Source organism: Callorhinchus milii, unplaced genomic scaffold, assembly GCF_018977255.1.
Source record: "Callorhinchus milii isolate IMCB2004 unplaced genomic scaffold, IMCB_Cmil_1.0 Scaffold7, whole genome shotgun sequence".
Taxonomy (NCBI): domain Eukaryota; kingdom Metazoa; phylum Chordata; class Chondrichthyes; order Chimaeriformes; family Callorhinchidae; genus Callorhinchus; species Callorhinchus milii.
Window position 1 is genome coordinate 6,126 of NW_024704748.1, and position 26,096 is coordinate 32,221.

At 44.4% G+C, this 26,096-nt stretch overlaps 1 protein-coding gene across 1 annotated transcript; it reads left to right on the forward strand.

The window, feature by feature from the left end:
• Window positions 1-1,131: 1,131 nt before the first annotated feature.
• mfsd13a (major facilitator superfamily domain containing 13A) lies at window positions 1,132-24,843 on the forward strand. The gene is made up of 8 exons (XM_042336939.1): window positions 1,132-1,554; window positions 4,241-4,320; window positions 4,640-5,089; window positions 15,145-15,262; window positions 16,498-16,594; window positions 17,781-17,952; window positions 20,899-21,092; window positions 22,217-24,843. The coding sequence occupies exons 1-8, from the start codon at window positions 1,393-1,395 to the stop codon at window positions 22,468-22,470; spliced, it is 1,527 nt and encodes a 508-aa protein (XP_042192873.1). The 5' UTR covers window positions 1,132-1,392; the 3' UTR covers window positions 22,471-24,843.
• Window positions 24,844-26,096: the final 1,253 nt, after the last annotated feature.

Genomic DNA, 26,096 nt, shown 5'->3' on the forward strand with positions numbered 1-26,096 from the left:
TTTCCCACCATCTGGAATGGACAGGCACTCTCTTTCCGTGGAGGGATACACCCTGCTTACCTAAACCAGAGAGTATTAAACACAGGTTGACAGGGGCTAACTGGAACTCTAGAGTATGCATTGGGCTACAACTGGGGTGTAACCAGCTAAAACTGCATAGATTGCCACTGGTAAGATTGCCATTGCCATTGTCTGGTAAGTTTCCCACTTAGTAAACACTGTATATATGACTAGAATAGATTTGAAAGCCCTTTTAAGTTTTAAAAACACATATACAGAATAATTTGACTAAATTTTGGGCTGTACAAATATGAGTCACTCTTTTTTTAAACTTCAAATATGAGTCACTCATATGGGAGTTTTGAATGAGCTGTGAAATTATCCAACTAGTTCAGGGATAATGGACTGTTGATATTGCAAATAATATGAATTCCTTTACTGTGATTATCTAAAGTCTAATGTGCTTCAGGTACTGGTACGAGTTTGGTGGAAGGTGGAAATAGCTGCTTTGAAAAATGATGTACAGTAAGAAATCTTAGCAGCTGTAAGCAAAACACCTCTGAAGACTGGATACTTTGCTTATTCTGTTTCAAACTAGATTATCCAGCAGTGAATTTTGTGTTTTGTGCGCCTTTTATAGCCTTTCGACAAATATCAGCTGTTTTTGCCCCCCACCCCTCCCATTGAGTAACTTTCTCCCCTCATTAAGTAACTTGAAGGGCTGATATGCTCAGTGCTTACCCACAGCTTCGAATTCTACTGGGTCCACTTTGTCGTTTCAAGATTGTTTTTAAAATTAAGATCCTTGAGGGGGAAGTAAGCACGGACTCCCTTGAGTTGATGTGACTCTGAGAAAATGCATCTGGCAAAGCCCAACAGGTCTATAATAATTTCAAGACAGACTTGGAGTGTGTTTACAGCAATCCTAGCTGGACAAGTACTGTGCTGCTTGCGCAATGCATGCCTAAACTTTCAAAACTCACATCTTGGAATCTCTAGCTTTATTAAATTGTACAGAACATCTAAGCGATTCGATTGTGTCCGACGCTTGCTTCAGTTTGTGTAGCGCTCAGGGACACTACTCCGCGTGAAGGGCGTTATATAAATGCAAGTTGTTGTTGTGTAGTCATTGCTGAGGCCAACTTTTGCCTGGTCACCCACGGTACAGGAAGCTTCACAAAAAGGAAATCAGTTGATCACAAGAGGAAGTTCATTGTTCTGCACATTTTTGGGTATTTTGGGTTCTGTTAAATGTCTCTAAAGATCTTTGAATTGGTACTTGCAGCTACCATGGATTGGCAGCTTCGGAGTGAACAGTTACGAACTTGGGGCTCTGCCAGAGACTGAAATGACTTTGAAGTTGGAACTGCAGTGCAATGGACTGGTGAAACCATGAGACTCCGACCTTTGAGCTGGATGAATGTTCCAACAGCTGTTCTGTATGGCTTCTTATCTCTCTTTGTCTCCATTTTACATAATGTCTTCCTCCTGTATTACGTGGACACCTTTGTTTCTGTTTACAAGATTGATAAAGTATCCTTCTGGATTGGTGAGGTAAGTTTATTTTTCGGTGTAAGATTGAAATCTGTCTTGTTTTGCTTGTAAACAATTTCTTTCAGTGTTTCTAGTATAACATTTGTTAACACAGTCCAACATTGTTTTTCCCTCCGTGGCAGTTAAATAGTCATTAAAATAATGTTTGTGTAGTGTATTCCTGTGTTTTGTGTGATTAATTTAAGTTATCTCAAACTTTTAATTTAGAAGTTATTCAAGTCAACATATGTGTTTTTTAAATTATTGTGCAGTAATACTTTTATTTAAAATCATAGCTCCCAATAAAAGTTTTACTGTACTAATTCCATGAGCTAAAACAGTATTTTGTCTTAGATCCTGTTATTGCTCCCATTGCTGTATTTGAATTAAATAGTTCCTTATTAGGTGAGAAATTTAAATTGTGTTTGGGCTTCAAAGCTTTGTAGTGTAGACCTTTCATTAATAATTTAACAACCTTTCATTTACTATTCACATTCCTGACCTGCACAAAGCAACCATTTAAAACTTCCACTTTAAATGTTTTTTGTAAGAAATGGTGCACAGTAATACTGTAAATTATACGCTTTCAAAGGTATATTGCATAGTTCAAGTATTAAGAGCAGCTTTACGTAAAATTATGAAACCGTATAAGAATCAACATTGTCATTGTTCTGTATGTATATGCACTAGTGTAAACAAAATCTAAGTCTCCCGGAGTTTAATCATGCTTCTAATTTGGTGTACTTCTGTAATGAGAACAGAGTGACATTGTTAAACTTTAAATTGATATGGGGAATCATTCTTCATGTAAGCCCAGACAGGTAGTATTGGCAGGACTGGTTGTGGGAAACATCACAGCCAACCCCATATAACTTTGCCTAACGTACACACACACATACGTTCCAGCAGGGGTCACTGGATTGTAATTGAGAATCCTGGCCAATTTTTTTAGTTTTCCCTAATCCAGAGCTAATTAATATTATTATAATAATGATAATATTATTGAGATGCATCAAAGAGCTTCACAGAATATACTGTAAAGTGAATTGACTGCATATTTTGTGGGCGAAACACAGCAGCCAATTTCGCACATCCGCGTTCCAGTCGTGGATTAAGTGACCAAATTTTCAAAAAAAANTATTTTACCACCACAACTAAATTTATCACAAGATTGGTTTAGATAATAATAATCCTTGCATTTGATATAGCACCTTATCAAGTCATTGAGAAGTCTCAAAATGTTTCACAGAATATACTGTAAAGTGTAGTGACTGTGTACTTTGTGGACAAAACACGGCAGCCAATTGTGCACAGATAAAGCAGACCCATCGGCCCATTTGATCTCATCCTTCCAGAATATCCACCCACCTGTCTTCCCAAAAAATCAAGCTTTTTTTAAAAAAAGTATCTGTTTTGGCCTAAACTTCCCATTTTGTCAACCTTTGTGTACTAGTCCTGACTAGCACTCATTGCTTATGAGGTGATGTCAGTTGTATTGTTTTTGATGATCAGCTGGTGTCTGGGTCGAATCCTCTTTCAATGTCTCTTAGGAAGAAATATCTGACTGTCCAAATATTATGTAGCTATTATCACTTCACATCAATTGCTCATAGATTTTGGAACTGAAACGGAAACTCAAAATGGCAATGGAGTCTAACATATGGATTTTGAGTTAACATATGGGTGTAGAGCTAGTGTAGCCATATTGGTAACATGTACAGCAAGGCCTGCTTATTTTCTCCAGTTGGTTCCAGTTTTTCTACTTGTAGTTGTTCTACAACTTGATAACTTGGGCCCTTTTCAAAATGGATTTATACCAAATCGTAAGGTTATAAATGTTAAGATTATCTGATTGGATAACACGTTTTGATCCATGGCCTTTAAGGTCAGCCAGTACAGAACAGAGAGTACATATAATTTTATTATTTCAAGTTTGAGTGTCTGTATGCCTGCCAGGCTACGTGCCTCTTTCCACTCAAAGTTTGCTGTATTGAATTGTAGTAAGCTAAAATGTGCTGTAAAATCCAGCTGCAGGCCATATAGTTTTCTTACTTTTATGCAAAATAATAGGGTGTTGGTTGTGCAACTCCTTCACTGAAGAATTCATCAAATATCCCATATGTCGCACTAAGAAAGAAACTGCTTCTTCTGAGAAAGAGAAATTGTGCCTACTCCTAATAGATGCCTAAGAAAGTCAGCTTATGGTAGAAAATGAATGGAAAGTCATTGGTGGTCTGATAACATTGCTTATTATCTCTTATCAGAAGGTGTAGTGTTTTGTGCGGGCTACTCAAACACACAGTGCTCCCTTTTGTTCCTTTTTAAAGGATCATATTACAGCAGTGAAGGTAGAACATGTTGCACATCTGAGCCGGTTTTCTATGCCCTCCGCACCCCCCCCCGCCCCCAACCCCCAGTTAAAGACAAAATCCATAATAGTTTTCAAAAGAGAAACAGAAATATTTGAAATATGGGGGGTTCAATGATGATTCTATAAGTGAGGGGGAGAGGAGGATGTCTGAAACGCTTCACACAGCTGACTATGCACCTGAATTGAACTGGGGGGGAAGCTGCGGAAAGTTAGGAGTAATCATTCTTTTGTTTTGGGGGTTGTGTGTTTATCAGAAGGGAAAAAGAATCCGAATTTGTTTGGGATTTACGTGGGGAGAGGTCTGTTTGTATTTCAATTGCTATTTTTGTTTTTCAGACCGTTTTCCTTGTATGGAACAGTCTGAATGATCCATTGTTTGGCTGGCTCAGTGATCGCTCATTTCTGAGCTCACAGAAGTAAGTAATCCTGGGCTTGTGTTCTGTAATTTTGTGCATTTTTAAGGTAGAATGATTTGAGCTAACTGGTTTTTGCTTGGACATGCATAACACTAAATGCAGAATGGGATGTTTAAAAAGAGGATGGATAGATATTTGGAGCAGTAAAGTAAGGGTATTAAGATATATAGAGAAAAGGCAGAGAAATTAGATGAAAAGATCTGACATTATCTAATAAAATTATGGAACAGGCTCGATGGGCTGAATGGTCTCCTCCTGTTCCTACATTACTATATGAATTCCACTTCTAAATATTTTGTGCATTTTGTCTTCACTGCAGATCAGGAGCTCCGATCTCTTCTCCAGAAGTCGTACTGAAACGGCTGAGGGCACTAATGCGGAATGGACCCTTATTTGCACTCTCGTTCCTTTCTTTCTGGGTGGTGTGGGCTCGCCCAGGGATACAGTTCCTTATCTGCCTCTGTTTATATGATGGATTCCTCACTGTGGTTGATCTCAATCACAATGCCTTACTGGCAGACTTGGCAGTGTCGGAAAAGGACAGGACTCGACTGAATTTTTACTGCTCCCTCTTCAGCGCGTTTGGCTCCTTGTCTGTCTTCATGTCGTATGCGGTTTGGAACAAAGAAAATCTCTTCAGGTTCAGACTGTTCTGTGTGGGCTTAGCTGCCTTTTCCATTGTGGGTTTTAGCATCTGCACCTGGTTTCTCAAGCAGCGGTTCGAGTCTGAAGTCAAAATCAAAGATGAGAAGGCTTCGATGTTGAAAGAGTGAGTATTGACTTTATCTTGTTTACCCTTGCCCCTACCCTCACTCCTGTTTTTTTTCCTTTGTTCTATTTTGCCAGGGTCACTGATTCCATCCATGATATTATGTCAGTTTGACCCGATTGGTAGAATTCCCATCTCTGGGTCAGATGTTTGTGGTTTCAAGCCATGGGACTCATCTGCTTATGGCCAAATTGACACTGCACTGCAGTACTGGGAGAATGCTGTATTAACAAAGATTCTGATTTTCGGCTGAGATGTTAACCCAGTTGCTAAATCTGCCTTCTCTTGAAGTGGACGTTAAAAATCCCAAGTCACTATTTGATATTAGCTTTCTGCCCTTCAAAATAACTCATTGTGGAAGCTGGTAGTGTACCTCAAATGCAAATGTTACAAACCCAAACGGCCTTTATGTTCCAATGGGCTGTACAAACACCTTTGATAAACACAGTCTCAATAAGAACTCATATACTATCATTCTCACACTACTTTAGGGAGAAAAACCTTTTATACTTGTGCAAGAGTGGCTTGCATAGTAGTACACCAGATTTGCACCCAGAAAAGGCGCGCAAGTCAAAATCTGTGGATATTAACTTAGGCAAGGGAGCACACCCAAAGGTCTGTGCATCATGTGGAGAAGAGGCAGGCAGCTCTCAGCTCAGTCGGCCTTCCCCTTCAGCATTGCTCAGCTCAGTATCACTGTTAGGCCCAGTATTATTGTCAGTATTATTGGTCACCAGAGTAAAAGCAATTTCAGTTCAGCAGCTGATGACCATCCCCATAAATGATCCAGTAATCAAGTCGTCAAATCTCGTTTCTATCAGTACTTGTAGGTTTGCAACCTATTTGTCTAGTGCTGTAGAAAATTGTATGTAGTAAGACATTTTTTTTAAATGATTCATCCTTCTGTATATATTTCTCTTTACTTGAATTTTGAAAACCGTTGATACTCTGTTGCTCAGCCTATAATCCAGGCTCGTTTCTGTGCTGGGCATCATGGAAGCTCTCCACACTGCACAGCATCAGCCTGAAGGACTGAATTGTATTTATGAAATTCTTACAAAAGAGCATCAAGTGCTGAAACATTTCTGATGCGATGTTCTGTATACTACTTATTCTGTACAATTGTCCTGTAGCTCAGTAGTTAGAGCACTCGCCTCACAAGTGAGAGACCCAGGTTCGATTCCTGGCAGAATGAAACCTTGGCCAAGTTTTCTTACTCCACACGCCTGATAATAATCCCTCAAGAAAAAAACAATAATAATTTGGTCGTTTCAATCAACGACTGTTTGTGGGACACTGCTGTGCGCAATTGGCTGCCGCATTTGGCCCACAAATATACACTTTACAGTATACTTTGAAGCGCTTTGAGACATCTAGAAGATGTGAAAAGCGCTATATCAAATGCAAGGATTATTATTATTATACTTTATGACTATTGTGACAAGCAGTCTTCTTTCTCAACATTAGTTATGTCCTGTTTTCCCTAAGTGGTAAAACCCACCATTGTGCTGAACTGAACTTTCCAAAAATGTTATGTCTCCATTAGGAATTACTTGCTGTTTTTACTTTTTGAGTCTTAAAGGAAGAGATTGTCGATTGCTTGCTGTTTTGCGTGGTTCACGCTCCTTTCTGTTAGCTTTACTGCATTGATGGAGGATTGTGCTGCAATCCAACTTCCATTTTTATTTAGAACCATAGAAATGTAAAGCACAGGAGCCGGCCATTCATCACTCATCATATCTGTATTTATCGTCATATCTGAGGTACTTAGTAGACCATAACATGATTAGGCAGAGTCAACATGGCTTTACAAAAGGGAAGTCATGCTTAACAAATCTTTTAAAGTTTTTTTTGAGGATGTACCTAGCAGATTAGATAGGGGGGAGCCAGTAGATGCCGTGTATTTAGATTTTCAGAAGGCATTCGACAAGGTGCCACAACACAACAACAACTTGGATTTATATAGCGCCCTCCACACCGGACGGCGTCTCAGAGCGCTTTACAGCTTTACAGTAATGGATCCCGGGGGCGAGCCAGGGGGAGGGGGAAAAGGTGACCAAAGGTGCGGTCGAAAAGAAAGGTCTTCAGCGGAGACCTGAGAATAGGAAGAGAGGGGACGAGACAAAGGGAGTGAAGGAAGGCAGTTCCAGAACCTCGGGGCATAGTGGCTGAAGGCACGGCCGCGAGGGGGGAGGGGAGGACTCGGGGGGTAAGGAGGAGGCCAGACCCGGTGGAGCGAAGGCAACGGGGACTGTTGTGAAGAGAGAGGAGGTCAGAGAGGTCGGGGGCTGCAGAGAAGCGGAAGAATTTGAAGACATGAGTAAGGTTCTTGAAATCGATCCTCTCTAGGACAGGCAGCCAGTGCAGTCTGGCAAGGACTGGGGTAATCGGGGAGCGGAGTTTGCTGCGGGTAAGAATGTTTGCGGCAGAGTTTTGGATGACCTGGATTTTATGAATGGCAGTGGAGGGGAGACCGGTGAGGAGGGCATTTGAATTGTCCAGCCGAGAGGTGGCAAAGGAATGGACCAAGATTTCAGCGGCTTTTGGAGTGAGGTATTGGCAAAGACGGGTGATCCGTCGGAGGTGGAAGAAGACGGTGCTGGTGAGGGACAGGATGTGGGGGAGGAAGGATAATTGGAGGTTGAACCTGACGCCTAGTTTGTGTATGAGTTTGGAGAGTTTTAGGTGAATGTCGGTTAAGTGGAGGAGGTGAGAACCATGTGATTTTAGACGTTGACGAGAGCCAAAGAGTGGCTTCCATCTGGTCAACATTTAGCTGAAGGAAATTCACGCTCATCCAGGCAGGCTGACAGAACATCAGGGACCTGGGGGTCGCAAAGTGACGTGGAAAAATAGAGTTGGGTGTCGTCCGCATACATGTGGAAGTGTACCCCTTGTCTGCGGATGACATATAGATCAGAAAGAGGAGGGGGCCAAGGGTGGATCCTTGGGGTACCCGCAGGTGACCAGGTGAGAGCGGGAGGAGAAGCCGTTTGTGCAGATGTACTGCTGGCGGTTCATGAAGTAGGACTCGAACCAGGCGAGTGCGGTTCCACTAAGGTGGATGATGGAGGAAAGGCGGTGGAGGAGGATGGCGTGATCGACTGTGTCGAACGCAGCGGAGAGGACAAGGAGGCAGAGGGAGCCCTGGTCACAGATAGAGAGGATGTCGTTTGTGACTTTCACAAGTGTACTGTACTGTGGGCGGAAACCGGACTGGAGGGGTTCGAAGAGGGAGTGGGAGGAGAGGTGTCGCGGAGTTGATTTGCAACAACGTGTTCTAGGACTTTGGCGAGGAAGGGCAGGTTTGAAATGGGGCGGTAGTGGCTAGGGTTTGAGGGATCTAGGGAAGGTTTTTTGAGGCGGGGGGTGATGACAGCAATTTTGAGGGGGGCAGCGACTGATCCAGAGGAGAGGGATTGATGACATCAGCCAGTAGTGGGCAGAGGAGGGGGAGCTGGGTGACCAACATGTTGATGGGGAGGGGATCGAGGCAGCAGGTGGTGGGTTTCATTGAAGTGATGGTGGGTGAGAAGGAGGAAGGAGAGATGGGGAGGAAGGAATGTAGGATGGGGGTCGTGGTAGGAACTGATGATGGAGAGGGTGAGGGGGACAGAGAGGTGGTGGGTGACAAGAGGCAGAAGGATGAGGCTGCCTGGCGGATGTATTGTATTTTGGATGAAAAGAAGTCCATGACCTCCTCGCCCTTGGCATTAGATGTAAAGGTTGAGAAGGCCTAAGGAGGCGCACGGAGGAAGTAGTAGGTGGTGGGGGAAAAAAAGGACTTTGGGTTCGTTTTTTGCCTCCAAGATGATGTTGGAGTAGAAGGCCATTTTCGTACGTGTCAAAGAATGGCAGTAGCTGTGGAGATGCTGTCAGGCCAGTTTTCTGCCATCTGCACTCGAGCAGCCGGGTTTGGGTTTTCAGGGAGCGGAGATGATTGTTATACCAGGGGGATCGGGGGGTTTGGAGATGGTCCTGGATTTCAGGGGGTTGAGAGAGTTGACGTTGGAGGAGAGGTGATCATGGAGCAGCTGGACAGCAGCTTCAGCATTTCTGCGGGTGGAAGGCCAGAGGGATAGGATATTTGAGGATGTGAAAGCCTTTGTGAGCATCTCCGGGGTAACTTTTTCCAAGGGCGCTATGATTGAGGGCTTGGTGGAGGAGAGAGGGATGTGAGAGGAGAAGGAGATGAGGAAGTGGTCCGCGATGGCCTTGTCCACTATGCTGTGGTCGGAAATGTCAAGGCCGTGGGTGATGACGAGGTCGAGGACATGGCTGCGGTCGTGAGTCGGTGAATTTTTGTGAAGGGTGAGGTTTACTGAGGAGAAGAGGGCAGTGAAGTCAGAAGAAGTGGTGCAAGGGGAATTTAGGTGGAGGTTGAAATCGCCTGTTATGAACAGGCTTTTGGAGCAGAGGGACAGGGAAGAGAGAATAGAAATGTCAGAGAAGAAGGAGCCAGGGGGCTTAGGAGGGCAGAAAATTTGGAGGATTTTCAGTAGGAGAGAGGGATGGAAGAAGGTGAGTTGCTCAAAAGAGGGGAAGCAGCCAGAGGAGCAGGGCGAAAGACCAAGGGAGGCTTTGGAGATGAGGGCCATTTGGTTTGGAAGGGGGGGGTTTGGTGGAAGGAGTACAACAACAACAACAAGATTCCATTTATAGAGCGCCTTTCACGTCGGGAGGACGTCCCAAGGCGCTGTACAGTTGGGTCAGGAGCCGAGCATTGGGGGGAAATGGTCAGGGTGAGGGGAGGGAAGGGAGGGAGCGAGGAGGGGGTAGAGAGTCGAGAGGGGAGCTAAAGGCACGGTCAAAGAGAAAGGTCTTGAGACCGGCCTTGAAGGAGGAAAGGGAGGAGGCGGCGAAGGCACTGGGGATAGAGTTCCAGAGCCTCAAGGCTGAGAGGCTGAAGGCCCGGCCACCGATGTTAGGGCAGTTGGGGCGGGGGATGTGGAGCAGACCGGAGCCAGAGGAACGGAGGGTACGGGCAGGTAAGTAGGGGGAGAGTAGGTCAGAGAGGTAGGAGGGAGCGAGGCCGTGAATGGCCTTGTAGGTGAGGATGAGGATCTTGAATTCGATCCTCTGGGGGATGGGGAGCCAGTGGAGGCGAGCGAGGGTGGGAGTGATGTGGGCGCGGTGTCTGGTGCGGGACAGTACACGAGCTGCAGAGTTCAGGATGACCTGCAGTGTGGAGGGAGGGCCGGGAAGGCCGGCGAGGAGAGAGTTCCCATAGTCCAGCCTTGAGGTGGTAAAGGCGTGGACCAGAGTATCAGCCGCGTGAGGGGTGAGGTAGTGCCGTAGTCTGGCGATGTTCCGGAGGTGATGGAAGGCGGTGCCAGTTGTGGTGCGGATGTGAGTGAGAAAGGACAGCTCAGGGTCGAACAGAACGCCGAGGTTCCTGATGGCTTTGAGAGGTGGAGAGTGCGGCCTTGGATGCTGATGCTGTCAGCGCCTGAGGTGCGGAGGCGCTGACGTGAGCCAATCAGGAGGGCCTCAGTTTTGCGCACGTTGAGGTGAAGAAAGTTGTCTCTCGTCCAGGACTCGATGTCGGACAGACAGCTGTCAGGACATCGGGGGTCGTGGAGTTGAGGGTAGAGGAGGAAAGGTAGAGTTGGGTGTCATCCGCATACATGTGGAAGTGAACCCCATGTCTGCGGATGATGTCACCACAGGGGGAGCATATAGAGGGTGAAGAGGAGGGGACCGAGGACAGAGCCCTGAGGCACACCACACGAGACAGTGTGGGGGGTGGAGGAGAAGCCATTCGTGGAAACAAAGTGAAGACGGTGGGAGAGGTACAACCTAAACTACTCAAGGACAGGGCCTTGAAGGTTGAGGTGGGAAGACAAGCGGTGGAGGAGGATAGCATGGTCGACCGTATCGAATGCTGCCGATAGGTCGAGGAGGCAGAGGGAGCCCTGGTCACAGATGTCATTGGTGACCTTGACCAGGGCAGTTTCTGTGCTATGGGCAGCACGGAAACCCGACTGAAGGGTTCAAATAGTGAATGGGTGGAGAGGAAAGAGCGCAGCTGGGAGGCCACAACTCGTTCCAGGACCTTGGACAGGAAGGGGAGGCTGGAGATGGAGGGGAGGCTTCAACTAGGAAAACAGGGTTATTGGGGGAGAGCCAAATTTCTGTGAGCCCAAGAATGTCGAGGTGCTCGTCCAAGATGAGGTCATGGATGGTGAGGGCTTTGTTAGAGAGGGAACGGACATTTTGAAGGGAAATGCGGGTGGGTTTGCTGGTGGAGGAGAGGGAGGAGAGAATGGTGCGGAGAGGATTTTCAGGTGTACAGGAGAGATAGCTGTGGAGTATCGTGGGAGTGGAGAGTTGGGGAGGGTACGTATGAGGGAGGGGGAAGTTGGGTTTGGCTTGAGGCGGTTTGTGTGGAGGGAGTGAGTGATGGGACACGTGGGGATGCTGCTCTGGGACAGCCAGTGCCGGGAGCCACGGTGGAGGATGCCCAGGCTGGAGCAGAGGGAAATGGTGATCGGGTCGAGGAGAGAGAGGGGAGGGTGTTGGAAGAGAAGGACAGAGGGGGGTGGGAGGAGAGACATTTAGAGGGGAGGAGGAGGGTCGGGGCGGCAGCCAAAACGCGCACGCAGAGACCAGGAGCGAGCGATCAGTGGGATGGCATCAGCCCGCAGGCTGTGTGGTCACGGCTGGGATGGCAGTGCCAGGGCCTGCCAGGCCATTTTTTTTATTATGACTTCATACCGATGTCACTTTTGTAAATCAGCGCACCCCCCCACACTCCCGTGCTCTCCTGACTCCGCTCCCGAATGAGTGGCTCCTCACCTCGCTGGGTTTTAATACCTGTTGCTAGGCCTCGGCTCCGCCCCGCGCTCTCCTGACTCCGCTCCCGCTCTGCTACACAAGATCAGGGCACATGGAATTAAAGGCAATATATTAGCATGGATCGAAGAGTGGCTAACGGGAGGAAAACAGACTAGGCCTATATTCTCTAGAATATAGAAGAATTAGGGGTGATCTTATAGAAACATATAAGATTCTTATGGGACTTGACAGAGTAGACAGTGTGGGATTGTTTCACCTGGTAGGAGAATCTATAACTAGGGATCACAGTCTTAAGATTAATCTTAAGGGTCAGCCCTTTCGAACAGAGTTGAGGAAACACTTCTTCACTCAGAGGGTAGTGAATTTATGGAATTCTCTACCCAAGAAGGCTAGATGCTCAGTCCTTGAACGTATTCAAGACTGAGATTGACAGATTTCTAAAGGATAGAGGGATTAAGGGATATGGGGATAAGGTGGGCAGATGGAGTTAGGTTAGAAGACAACTGTGATCTTATTGAATGGCGGGGCAGGCTTCAGGGGCTGAATGGCCTACTCCTGCTCCTAATTCCTATGTTCCTATGTATTAGCTCTTTGAAAGGGCAATCCGTTCAGTCCCTTTCATCTGCCTTTTCCCAGTGCAAGTGACCCTTTTCAGATAAGTCCTCCGAGAAGCTACCCTGCTTGATGGGCACTAAATAAATGCAAGTTGTTGCTGTTCAGATATCTACCTATTTCCCTCTTCCCTCTTGAAAGCTAATATGGATTCTGCCTCAAGCACTGTACCCGGCAGGAAATTCCATTCCACAATGACACAAAATTCATCCATTGTTAAAGAAGGCTCCTAAAAGTTTCTAGAAACAACATTAAAAAAGGACTTTTAACAAGTGTATGTCACAGCATCTCTGCCTCCAACCTCTGGAATTCCATCCCCCAATCACTTCGCCTTGCCCCTAGGCAGCAGCTAAGAATTCTTCTGTTTTCCAGTGATCTTGAAAAAAACATTTTATGTATACATATCAACATTTGTTATGACCTGGGCCAATAGAAAAATGAGGGGGGACTTTGTCTGCATTTTCCGCTGCGATGACCTTCGCCCGGCTACAAACCCACTACAAACAGCCCCTTGGGTACCAATCTTTACACACAGTGCGCTAGGCCCTAGGCCTCTCCTGCTATTTGTTCAACGCCACCACTGTAGCTGGCTCCGATCGCGCATGCGTGGTGAATTTTGGGATCGCGGAAACAACAGGTGAGGGAAATGGACTTCGCTGGCAAATAAACCTCGATAGGAAAGCAGCTGCATTATACACCACTGCGACAGATACTTGGTAAGTGCCATACTATTCAAAATAAAATATTTAATATTTTAAACATACCTACATGTTCAGGAAATATATAGCTATAGTTTTAATCAGGGTTGTTTCACTTTTTAGGTTGTCCAAACGTTTTTGTAAAACCTGTGAGGAAGCCAAGTGGCAGCACGTCTCATTTTCCGCCTGTCCCTCAGATAGAATTGTATTCTATCCAGTTGACCTTTATGAAGAAGGGGGGCAGGTATTTTGCCACGTCTGCTGTCATACAGTTGACCATGTTCGCAAGTTCACCGTTGATGAGCACATGAAATCTCAGAAACATTGTGAATGCAACACAGTGGCAATAAAGAAAAAGCAAAGGTAAAATACTTTTGATATATATGATATTAAATGAAAAGTATCATTATTTGGTTTCACTTGAATTTTGAAAGAAAATCTTAATGTATATGATTGCGAAAGTTAATCCTTTTTGATTGAATTTTGAAAGCACATAAAACAACCACAGCAAAGTAGACACAACATTTCTAATGACAAATGCATCATGAAAATCAATTTTTATATTTTCCTTCCTAGGTGGATCTGGACCTCAAAAATAACTTGCCCTGACACCTGCTTCTCTACAGCCACTGCATCATCTATGGAGAAGAAATAATTGATATTGGACTTTGTGCAGTGGTTGACAAGAGCAAACATACCACTTGAAAAAGCTCCTGCCTTCCAAGACTTTCTATGCAAGTACACGAAACAAGGGAGGGATTATTCCAACACCATCGCAGCTTCATAATGCATACTTGAAGGAGCTTATTCCTGGGCATGAAGCATTTTTGAAGAAACATGTTGAGGGCACAGATGTTTACTTGTTCCTGGATGAGACCACTGATTCCAGTGAGCATAGTGTCTGGCAATGCTGGCGCAGCCACTACAGAAAGTTGGGGAGAAGCCTCTTCTTATTGGAGTAGAATTCTTGCAGCAAGTCAACCACGCCACTGTGTCACAAGCTTTCCTAAGATGTAAATGTAAAAATGGTTAACTTTGATAAAGTGCTTGCAGTTGCCACAGACAGTGCAAGCCACCTGATCAAAGCATTTAACACAATTCTGTTGGGATTGTTTCCTAACGCAGTATTATATTACATGCATTGCCCATCTTTTGAACTTGATTTTGGAAATTTAGCCTGTTAATACAGTGGACTTAAATACAGTGGTTGCTATGGTCAAGAAAGTCTTTTGCCAAAGTCCAATGCACCGATTAGTACTTGGAATTTATGGAGACGGAGGATGGAATTAAACCACAGATGCCAGTCTTTGCTGTTCAGACGTATTGGTGCTCCTGGGTGAAGACTGTTGAATACTTGTATGAGTACTTGCCTGTCTTGGCAGAATTTCTTCAAGGAATTGTATCAGAGGCCTTAGCAGTGGAAAAAACGGAAAACGTTCTTGAACAATAATGCTGCAGAGTTGCAAGCCCCAAAAGTTCCAAGCAACTTTTGTCACAGAGCACTCATCTGAGCTCATAAAACTCCTTGAAGAATGTCAGGCAACAGCTGTGCCTCAAGGCCACAGTCTGCACTTTGTCCACACCCTCTGGAACTCCATCCCACAGTTTCTCCACCTTTCCCTTTTCCTTCCTCCTTCAAGACCCATCTCAAGACCCTCCTCTTCGACCATGTTTTTGGTTACCCTCCTACCCCAACCCTCACTGCCCTCCACCCCTCGTGAACCCAACCACCTGCTCAGGTGCAGATCCCTGACTGTCCAGGGAAGTCCTCCTGACGTGAAAGGCGCTTTACAAATGTCATTTGTTGTTGTTGCTGGTTCTCACAAATAAGAATGAGAGGAGGTACTTGAGGGTGGCCAGTTCCAATGATACCATTATGTTTTAGCTTTTGTAGTAACTATGACCAACTTTCTGGACTTGAACTGATTTGTGTTTTTCATTGAACAGGTTGTATGTTAACCAAGCATCTAACAGTCAGGAGGAGAAGCTAACGTTTGGAGAGTACCTGAAACAGCTGTCCAGGCATCGGAACTTTGTCTGGTTTGTGTCCATGAACCTGGTGCAGGTAAGACCAGCTGGACTTGCTCTTATGGATCTTTCCTGGTTATTGTTTCTTTATTTCATGGGGAAAATAGCCTTTGACATCATTAGCAGAGGTAGGGAGCATACATGTCTAAATATGTTCAAGATTTGTAGGACAACTGTTTCCCTTGTTGTATAGTCTATGGAAACATGAATTGTAGAAAATACAGTATGGTCGGATGCAAACCACAACACACCTGGGGGGGGGGTCAGCTTGGCTCAGAGAGGTATTCTTGCCTCTGGGTCAGAAGGTTATAGATACAAACATACATCAGGACTTGAACTCATATTCTACTCTGATGCTATAGTGGAATATTGGGAGAACGCTCCATGGTCTGAGGTGCCGCCCTTCATATGAGATTAAATCAATTGCCCTCCTGTTCTTCAAATTGAAGATTCCATACCATTGAAAAGAAGAGCTTCTCCCCATGTCCTGGCCAACATTCTTTTGGACAAATTGATCATTTACCACATTGGCTCTTTGTGGGGCCTTCGAATGTGGAAAAATGGTGGGTGCATTCAATCAGGGATTCAGTCACTACATCAGAGATCACAGCGAATTGGGATGTGAGTGTGCTATATTGGTCTTCCACGCACCATGTCTCAGAAGTGCTCCAATGGGACAGGGTGAGGAGAGAATGTGAGTGGAGTGTTTCTTCTTACTGTTGGTCATGCTTCTTGCTGGCTGACTTCAGAGCAGCGTTGGCAGAAGCTCAGACAACAGAGTATGGACTCTCAACAAAGTGTGGGTTATGGAGCAAGGAGCAATAGGGAAGGACATAAAATTAAAGCTTGCCATCAAAGTAGAACTTCAAACATTAACTTGTACTTGTAAAGAGCATTTCGGACAGGATAATGAGCTGGGAGGTTTGAGAGGGTAAGCATCAATTAAACATTTACAGAAAAGTCATTAAAATACCAATTTATCAACATTATGAGGAGCCAAACTCCTTATACAGTTTTATGTTTTTTAATTACTAGATTCCAATTTGAAACTATCCTCTTTATTCCGCCACCTCAACTACCACTGAGGGCTACAGAAATTCATCTTCCATGAAATTGCTGTTGAAATCAGAGACAGAAGTCATTAAAAATCTTGAACTGAAACACTGGGACTCTGCCCCATGTGAGGGATGGGGCAGAGTCCCAGTGCATAAATGCAAGTTGTTGTTGTTAATATTAATTAATTGAGTTTTTACAATTTTTTTTTAAAAAAAGGTTTTCCACTGCCACTTCAACAGTAACTTCTTTCCCCTGTTTCTGGAGCATCTACTTTCAGACAAGATTTCCCTCTCCACAGGTTCCTTTCTCCTAGGTAAGTGCTTTCTATAAAACAGGATTGCCAAGCTCAGCTTAAATTCTCAGCAGTTTGAGGAAGGGGTATTTGCTGTCCTTGGCTTTGCACCTTGTTTTGGTCAGTGGGTGTTCAATGGCCACTTGATTTCACAGAAGAAAATGGTTTTCCTTCCTTCCCCAGAGTCTTGGGTTGAACTTTTGACACGAAAGGCACTTTCTAAATTTGTATTCTATTAAGATTTTGGAAAATGCATTCAAATATGAATTAGAAAAGGACTAGAAGGAAACTTCATCATGTTAATGGGAGTTTATCTTATACAATCTGATCTGTTTACAAAACGTGTTAGAAATCATCAACAACAACAACTTGCACTTATATAGTGCCCTCCACGCGGGGTAGAGTCTCAGAGTGCTTGACAATGGCGGAGCCTGACTTGTTGTTGTTGGTTGAGGGAGAGCGTTCCAGAGTTTCAGAGGCAGGAACTCTCGCTGTGACAATGTAACCCTATAAGACAGCCTAAATCTCCCACCCCCCTCCCACCCCTCCAACTGCAGCTGGATGGAGGCAATAAAGTAGGGCACTTCATTGTGTAAATTTAAAAGAGCTCACAAGGTTGGGAGGACTCATCAGCTCAAATACTTAAGAATGCAAATCCCAGCTATAATTTTGAGGACTGTCCTGATGGGCAAGTTTGATCATGGAGCTCCGCTGAGATGGAGCTAGGTGACAATTTGTCCTTTCGGTTGAGTGGATGAGCATACGTAGTGGGATACTTTAAGAGATTTTTTTTGGTCAGCCGGGTGTCTGACATGCGGGAAACCCATCACTGTCGCTTAAGAGTATCCAAACCAAACTGAGATTTCCATGCATCCCACCTACACATGGAAATCCTAGAGATAGAGTATTGGAATGGAATGCGCTCTCTCTCCCTGGAGGGACACATCCTGTTTACCTAATTCCAGAAAGTATTAGGCGCAGGTTGGCCAGAGCCAAGGCTTGGGGAGACACCAGAGTGTGTGTTGCGGTAACTCCTGGAGTCTAACCAGCTGAACCTCATAACTTGCCATTGATATTGCTGTGTGACAAGCTTTCCCGTTCCTTGTCCAGTTTAAGCGATGAAGAACCAATAAGCTGGAAAAATGTTTAGTATAGAACTGGTGAGGGTGTGTTTTAAACCGATTTTTCTTTCTTTTTTTTCCCTTAGGTGTTTCGTACATTGCCCCGCATTTAAACAACCTTTACTTCTTGTCACTGTGCCACAGATTTGGAGTGTATAAGGTTATCAGAGGAATGTTCTACCTGAAACTGCTACTAAGCTTGATCATGCTGATGGCAGGAGCAGATCAAGTATATTTGCTGTGTTTCTTCATAGCCAGGTATACCAGCAGTGCTGTCACTTCCAAACATTTCTTTCAGCATTTTTTAAATTAAAAGCTACCAAGAATCTTAAGTTCTATTAATAGGGATATAATAATAATCCTTGTATTTGATATAGCGCTTTTCATGTCTTTTAGACGTCCCAAAGCGCTTTACAGAATATATTGTAAAGTGAATTCACTTTATATTCGTGGGTGAAATGCGGCAGCCAATTGCACATAGCAGCGTCCCACAAACAGACATGGATTGAGTGACTAAGTTATTATTTTTTTTGGAGGGATTATTATCCCCAGGAAAACGATCTGCCAATCGACTAACAACCAGGTTCCTACTTACTGCTAGCTAAACAGGTATGTGGAGTAAGGAAACTTGCCTTACATTTCGCTAGGAGTAGAATCCAGGTCTCTTGCGAGGCGAGTGCTCTAATCACTGAGCTTCAGAACTCCAAATAGAATGCAAAGCAAATTGGTATTGCTAAACTTTTCTACACTGCATTTGTACAGCCCGTGTGCCTGAGATTTATACGGACCATGTGCCCAAGGTTTATACAGTCTGTGTGCCCAAGGTTTATACAGTCTGTGTGCCCAAGGTTTATACAGTCTGTGTGCCCCAGGTTTATACAGTCTGTGTGCCCCAGGTTTATACAGTCTGTGTGCCCCAGGTTTATACAGTCTGTGTGCCCCAGGTTTATACAGTCTGCGTGCCCCAGGTTTATACGGTCTGCGTGCCCCAGGTTTATACGGTCTGCGTGCCCCAGGTTTATACGGTCTGCGTGCCCCAGGTTTATACGGTCTGCGTGCCCCAGGTTTATACGTCTGCGTGCCCCAGGTTTATACGGTCTGCGTGCCCCAGGTTTATACGGTCTGCGTGCCCCAGGTTTATACGGTCTGCGTGCCCCAGGTTTATACGGTCTGCGTGCCCCAGGTTTATACGGTCTGCGTGCCCCAGGTTTATACGGTCTGCGTGCCCCAGGTTTATACGGTCTGCGTGCCCCAGGTTTATACGGTCTGCGTGCCCCAAGTTTTATACCGTCTGCGTGCCCCGGGTTTATACGGCCCGCGTGCCCCGGGTTTATGACGCCCGCGTGCCCCGGGTTTATGCCGCCCGCGTGCCCCGGGTTTATGCCGCCCGCGTGCCCCGGGTTTATGCCACCCGCGTGCCCCGGGTTTATGCCGCCCGCGTGCCCCGGGTTTATGCCGCCCGCGTGCCCCGGGTTTATACCGCCCGCGTGCCCCGGGTTCACGCAGAATAAATTTAACCTGTGTATTGTGTACACAAGTTCACTCTGCGTTCCCTTGCTTTTATTGGATTTAAAATCCGTCTGCCTTCCCTTATAGTTCTGCTTAATTGGCTTTGCTCTTAAATGCTATTTATCCTTCTATTAGTCCAGGTGGCCTACATACCTTGATGTCTCGTAAAACAAATGAAACCATAACTCTCATGTGTACCATGTTTCAGATCGCTTCCTTTCTTTGGGTGTGTGTGTGGAGGGTGGGGTTTATTGATTTACAAACCCACTTAACTGTATACATATACCACGGCATCTTTATATTCTGCATAAATTCTGCATAAATTTATATTCTGCATAAATTACCTGAGGCCTCGCAAATTTCTCAGCCATTGTCTTACAGTTGAAAATTAATCAGAATCTTGGGCAATTCTTAAATTCAGTTTTAATTTGATAGCTGCTTCTTTTAAGGACTTGGGAAAAACAGCTTCTGAATTTAAGTATTTCCCACTGTCAGATTTCGGTCATTTGTCTGCAGGCTCAGATTGTGAAGAATTTTGGGCTTGTGTTAAGGCCAGTAATGTAGGTTAACAAATGATGACCTTTGATAATATAATAATAATCCTTACATTCGATACAGCGCTTTATCACATTATTGAGGTGACTCAAAGTGGTTCTCAGAATATATGTAAATGAATTGACTGTATTTTGTGGGCGAAATACCCCAAATCTAAAATTATTTTCAGAATTTCAGAACTTTGAAGAGCCAAGGAGAGAAGCTCTGCTCCTTCACTCTCAACAGTGTGACTTCTTGGTTCAGTAAACAGTGTATTGCACCTGTTTCAGTGTTATCTTGATATTCTATGATTTGTTCAGTTAGATGTTCAGGATACTGTGTCCCAGGCTGCTTGTGATGTGTGTATAACCACAGATAAGGGCACTAAAAGCTTTTTGGACGGCAGGATCCCTTGACTAACCTGTTTTGAATGAGGCACTAGTAGATCAAATCATCTTATGTGTGCTTTGAATGAATGTATTTGTCTGCGTGACCTTGATCAATGGCTACACCCTGAAGAACGACCTGCCAACTTACACTAAATGCTACTGGATGTTCTGCCAAACATCCTTTTGAGTTGCTGGTGTTGGAGGGCAGTAAAGGATACACCTGATAATGAGGGAGAAAGGAATTGCACAACAGGATAATCATCTATTCAGTTTTGGGTGAGGTGCATATGAATTGAAGTAGTTTTGTGACTCTCTTACCTAGTTTGTTCAATCCACTCATTCTATGGATTGTCTTTAAGAGTGAGTGTCCAAGGTGCTTTCTCTCCAGTTGGAGTCAATGGAATGACTGTCTTAATCGTAAAATTAGAGTGAGGTCATTTAGGAGTGAAATCAGGAAGCATTTTTTCACACAAAGGCTCGTGGAAATCTGGAACTCTCTCCCCCAAAAGGCTGTGGATGCTGAATCCATTCACATTGTCCAAACTGAGGAGGATAGGTATTTGTTACTGTGAAGCTCTGAGATGCCGTCCAGCATGGAGGGCGCTATATTAATCCAAGTTGTTGTTGTCGTTTACAAATTGTTCCATCGATGGTCAGAGCTGCTGGTGTTCTTTCACTGTTATAAATGGAACGCAAATTGTAACATTTGTCAATTTCATATGTTACTGCCTGGTTTGTGCGTCTGCAATGCTGTTTTTGTTTCATTCTCCAGCAACCGAGTGTTCACCGAAGGCACCTGCAAGCTGCTGACCCTGGTCATCACAGACCTTATAGATGAAGATTTTGTCCTGAACAGGAGGAAGCAGGCAGCTTCCGCGTTGGTGTTTGGCATGGTTGCTTTGGTAACGAAACCCGGACAGACGTTCGCCCCACTGATGGGCACCTGGTTGTTGTGTGTTTACACAGGTAGCTGAGACCATAGCTCTTATTTCACATTATTATCCATGGAGGTGTACTCCACCTCACAGAGCCAGTCCGGAACCTTGATGTCTTGCTTGACACTCAGTTTTCCTTTCTACCCTATATCCGTGCCATGACCCGCTCTAGAGGCCTTCCTTCCCCACTTCTACAACATCACCCAACTCCACCACTGTTTCTCCCCTCAGGCTGCCGAAACCTTCATGCATTCATCACATGTAAGCTCGACTGTGCCAACTCCCTGTTTGTTGGCCTCCCCAACTCTGTCCTCCACAAGTTGCAGATCATCCAGAACTCTGCAGCTCGTGTCCTCTCCAGCATGACCCCATCACCCCCACCCTCGCCTGGCTCCCCATCCCCCAGAGGATAGAGTTCAAAATCCTTGCCTTTCCCTCAATGCTCTTTCCAACCTCTGTGACCTGCTGACCCCATATCGACCTGTGTGCTCCCTCCGCTCAGCAGGCTCCGGCCTGCTTTATGTCCCCAGCCCGCCCTACCATTGGTGATCGGGCCTTCACCTCTCCCCACCCTTTGGAACTCCATCTCACAGTCCCTTCGCCTCGCTCCTTCCTTCAAGGCCCATTTCAAAGACCCTCCTACCCTCCACCCAACACCTCTTGGTGTGAGGTACTCAGATCTTAAAAACAATCCTGAGTGGTGTATGGGTGGATGTTGCAGTTTGTAACCAGTTACTAAACCACAAACTCTTCATTAGGGGAATTGCTGGACGTTCACTTGATCTTCAAATCAGTTTCTTGCATCTCTGAATTTTACACCTTTTCTCTCTTCCCCCAACACTAAAAATCCTACTTAGAATCATAGAATCCTACAGCACAGAAGAAGTCCATTGGCCAATTGTGCCTGTGTTGGCTCTTTGAAAAGAGCTGTGCAATTAGTCCTACTCCTCCGCTCTATCCCTATAACCTTGCAATATTTTTCTTTTCAAGTAAATACCCAATTCCCTTTTGCAAGTTATTGTGGAATCTGCTTGCACCACCCTTTGAGGCAGACAGTGTTGTTGTTAAGGGTTGATTCTTTCTCAGCAAAGGAGGCTGCTCTTCCTTGTGCAGCCATTCCTGATTTTCTAAGCGACCCCTTTTCTTGTTTTCCAGGCTTTGATATCTTTCAGCATGATGCATTACACGATATAGTCCTGACAAAGGAGGTGGCGGAACCCAACCTGGCGTGGAGGACAGCCATCCGTCAAGGCTGCTTCTACCTGCTGGTCTTCATCCCCATCACCAGCGCAGTGCTGCAGCTTCTCGCCTGGTCTCAGTTTACTCTCCGCGGTAAAAGACTCCAGACAATAAAATCCCTGAGGCAGAGCACGGCCCAGGAAAGTCTGCAGGACATCAAAGCAATCTGAGGCCATCTCTACCGTACAGACCATCACCCTGATCTTTGGAGCTAGGCTGCACCTTCCCCTTGTGAACTAGTGCATATGATTTATTTTTCCTTATTAACTCACTGCCACTTCAGCTCAGGATATAGATACCTTCAGTGGACCAATCATTAATAATATTGTTTTCTTATTTAGATGGTTTGTGAGTCTGAAATATTAAGAGCCCTCATTATTTCCTTTCTTGTTTTAAAAGGGATCTGTCAAACAGACCTGGTGCCTAACCCCTTCCGTGTGTTATTTTTGTATCTTAAATCTTCACAACTCACAGAAGAGGGAAACAAACAGGCCTATAAAGGCCAGGGTCCATTACATACTTGGTGCATTTAGATTTCGTCCATGAGATTCACTAGTTCAGGTTTCCAAAGGATGTTAGTCACCGCTTGCTACATATGCTTTTGCTGGTTTAGCTTCCTAGTTTGCTTGTATTTATTGTTCCTATGGGGTATGGGCATTGAGAACTATTTCATGGAGACCCGAACATTAAGCCACTGCAAGATAAACAAGACAGTGGTGGCAAAAAAAATTAGACCCCATTGTCAGAGCCTCTGCTCTTCCACCACATTCCCTCCTTCCAGAAAAGCAGACTTAAAATAGTAGTGCTCGCAGTGCTGTACGTTTGCACCTTGTATCACACTCTTGCTGCCACCATGTTGGATTGAGCAGCTTTAAGCTCTGATCCCACACCGGGGCTACATCGTTTCCAGGATTCAGTTCTATTTGGAAAAGACATGATTGTGGACACTCAGTGCATTTCATCATTTCAAAATACTGGTTGTGATGCCGGGGGCAGCAGGTGGCAGCAGCTAAAGGTTGTGATGAGAAAATCTCAGTTTCAGTGCCCAGCAATGGGGAAGTGAAGCCACCAGGGCTAGAGCACCTTCTGTCGATTTGTGTCAAGCCAGCACAAGGAACTGACCCCACAATTTTGCTCTGGTATATTTAGTGGTTCCCGAATGTGCCTCATAGTCACTTAAGATCTGTTGTGCACTTAAATAATTCTGCTTCAGCAAACATTCTACCTTATGCAATCGCTGAGGAACTTGGTGATAACATAATGGAAGCTTTTATGGGGTTAACATCAAAGACGCTTTTGTGACATGAATCCACCATACTTATGAATGTATTAAGTTTATAATCCGTGGTATAATTCATCATAGACCAATCTATTAGTAAGGGACCAATTGTTACATTTTCATGTGGCAAATCATCAGGTCAGGCAATAAACATTCAATTTTAATGTGCAAATGTTAGATCCAGGACAAGGGATTTTTTTTGTATATGGGATGCCCAGGGTTTGGTTGTGGTGTAGCATTTTAAGGACCAAGGTCCATCCAATTCACCTTCCAACAGCCTGGCAGTCGCTTGACATGTTGTGTCCCAAACTATACACTTTATCCCCAGATTTTATTTTCTAGCAGAAATCTATCTAATTTGTTCTTGATACAAACAACACTTTCTGCTTCCACCATCACCCTAGGGAGCCTGTTCCATACATTTACTGTTCCATACGTTTAACTCCTTAAAATCCCAGATCCTGCTCTCCTAAAATTGCATTAGCTTTGTTGCATGCAGTTATGAGACATTAACTCATCTGGGATGCAAAATATATTTGCAAACTTCACATAGCTTTTCAAAATTAAAGTTATTCTGATTGCTTTATTAAGCATTCATTTTAGCCATTCTTTAGGTGCAATTGGATTGGTTTTGTGTAACTGGGAAGAAAATGAAAACTTCTTTTTAATGCTGCTGAGAAAACCTAACTGTTTAGGTGCTTTGAAAACCGCAAAAGCCTGAATATAGAAACGATACTGCCTTATATACAAATACTTTCAAGTCCAGAGTTTTCTGTCATGCTAATCAAAAGGAATGTCTCGGTTACAAACTTTTCAAATTTGTGTTATGACATTTTCTCGTCTCTCTGCGAGGGAGTGAAGGGATCATTCATTAGTTTGTGAAAATTATTTCCTTTTAATTTTTTTGCAATATGTAATAATGTTTCAGTATTTCTTAAAATCATTTTGACCCAAGGAAAGTATTGTCATTATCTAGTTTTAACTTCTGATGAACCTGAATCTTGTCACCCAAAGTAGTGTTTGTCTGTTTGGAGGAATTGTGATACTGTAACAATGAACGTGATTTTTTTGGAAATGTCTCTGGTTTTAAGACTCTTGTAACATAAGACTGACAGAATATATCTGTTAACTGAATACACAGTTCTGCAGTACATTTACACTGTTTTTGTACAATTTCTATTCTGTGCATTCTTTACCAAACAGAATTTTTGAAGATCAAAGGAATTTTACTTAACTTAAAGAATTATGTATTAAAAAAGACGCTTGGAAAAAATATGCTACTGTGAAATTGGTTTTATTTTAGCTGATCGTACAGCAGAAGTGACTTTTAAATGTCTTCCCTTCCAACCCCATTTTGAGATTAACTAATTTCAGAGGGGAACTTCACACCTGTGAGAAAGGAAATTCTCATCCATCAATCTATAAGTGGATTAGATTCAAAAGCATCTGATGTGCCATATGGCCCACACATACCCCTCTCCTTGATTGGAGGCTTTTAAACCTCAACAGATTACATTTGTACCTAAACACATGTTGGCAATGATAGCAGTTTTGATGCAGCATCACACCAGTTGGATAAAAAACATTATTCTGTTTTTTCAAAACGTAATGGGATTTTACAATGCTCAAAGGGTTTGAATGGGTGTGTGTTACGTGCACTTTACAAATGTATGAAATGCAGTCATTTCTGCACTAGGTCATTGTGCTCACAGTCTTGAGAAGTACAATTCACTGCATTGGATTAAATCTCACCTCTGTGTGAGCCTTAAATCTCAACATATTAAATTTGCACCAAATGTGTTTTGGCAATTCCAGCAGGTCACGTGCAGCATCACTACCAGTGAGATAAACCATACTAATCCTTGCATTTGATAAAGCGCCTTATGTCGTTGAGATATCTCAAAGTGCTTCACACGCTATATTGTAAAATGGATTGACTGGGTTTTGTGGGCGAAATGTGGCAGCCAATTGCGCACAGCAGTGTCCCTCCCACAAGTAGTCGTGGATTCAGTGACCAAATTTTTTGGAGAGGTTATTACCCCTGGAAAGCAATCCACCAATCAACTAGCAACCAAGTTCCTACTTACTGCGAGGAAAATAATAATAGATTTTGCTTTTCGGAAAGTAAAGGATGTTGCCTTTCTCAAAGTCTCATTTTCTTACACACATAACCCGAGTTTGACAGCATCTAACTATTGGCTTCGAATCTCTCCAACTTCTTCAACCTCCAGATGTCCTTCCTTATGAGCCTCAACTTCATTTGCAAAGGAATGTATGAGACCAGAAACAATTAATAGTCTGTTAGACCAGCACCGTAGTACAGATAGTAAACAGCAGCCCCCCCACCTCAATCCCTCTCTACCCCCGCCTCCCTCCTCTCCCAATCAGCCGCATGGGTCACTCTACAGCAGGAGGAGCCTGTGGTTGGTAAGAGACATGCTTGCCTTCCTGACAGACTGCAGTAACAGCCAGTATCAGTTCCACTCTCCTCGTTGTGTCTTCCCAACCGCCAGCTGC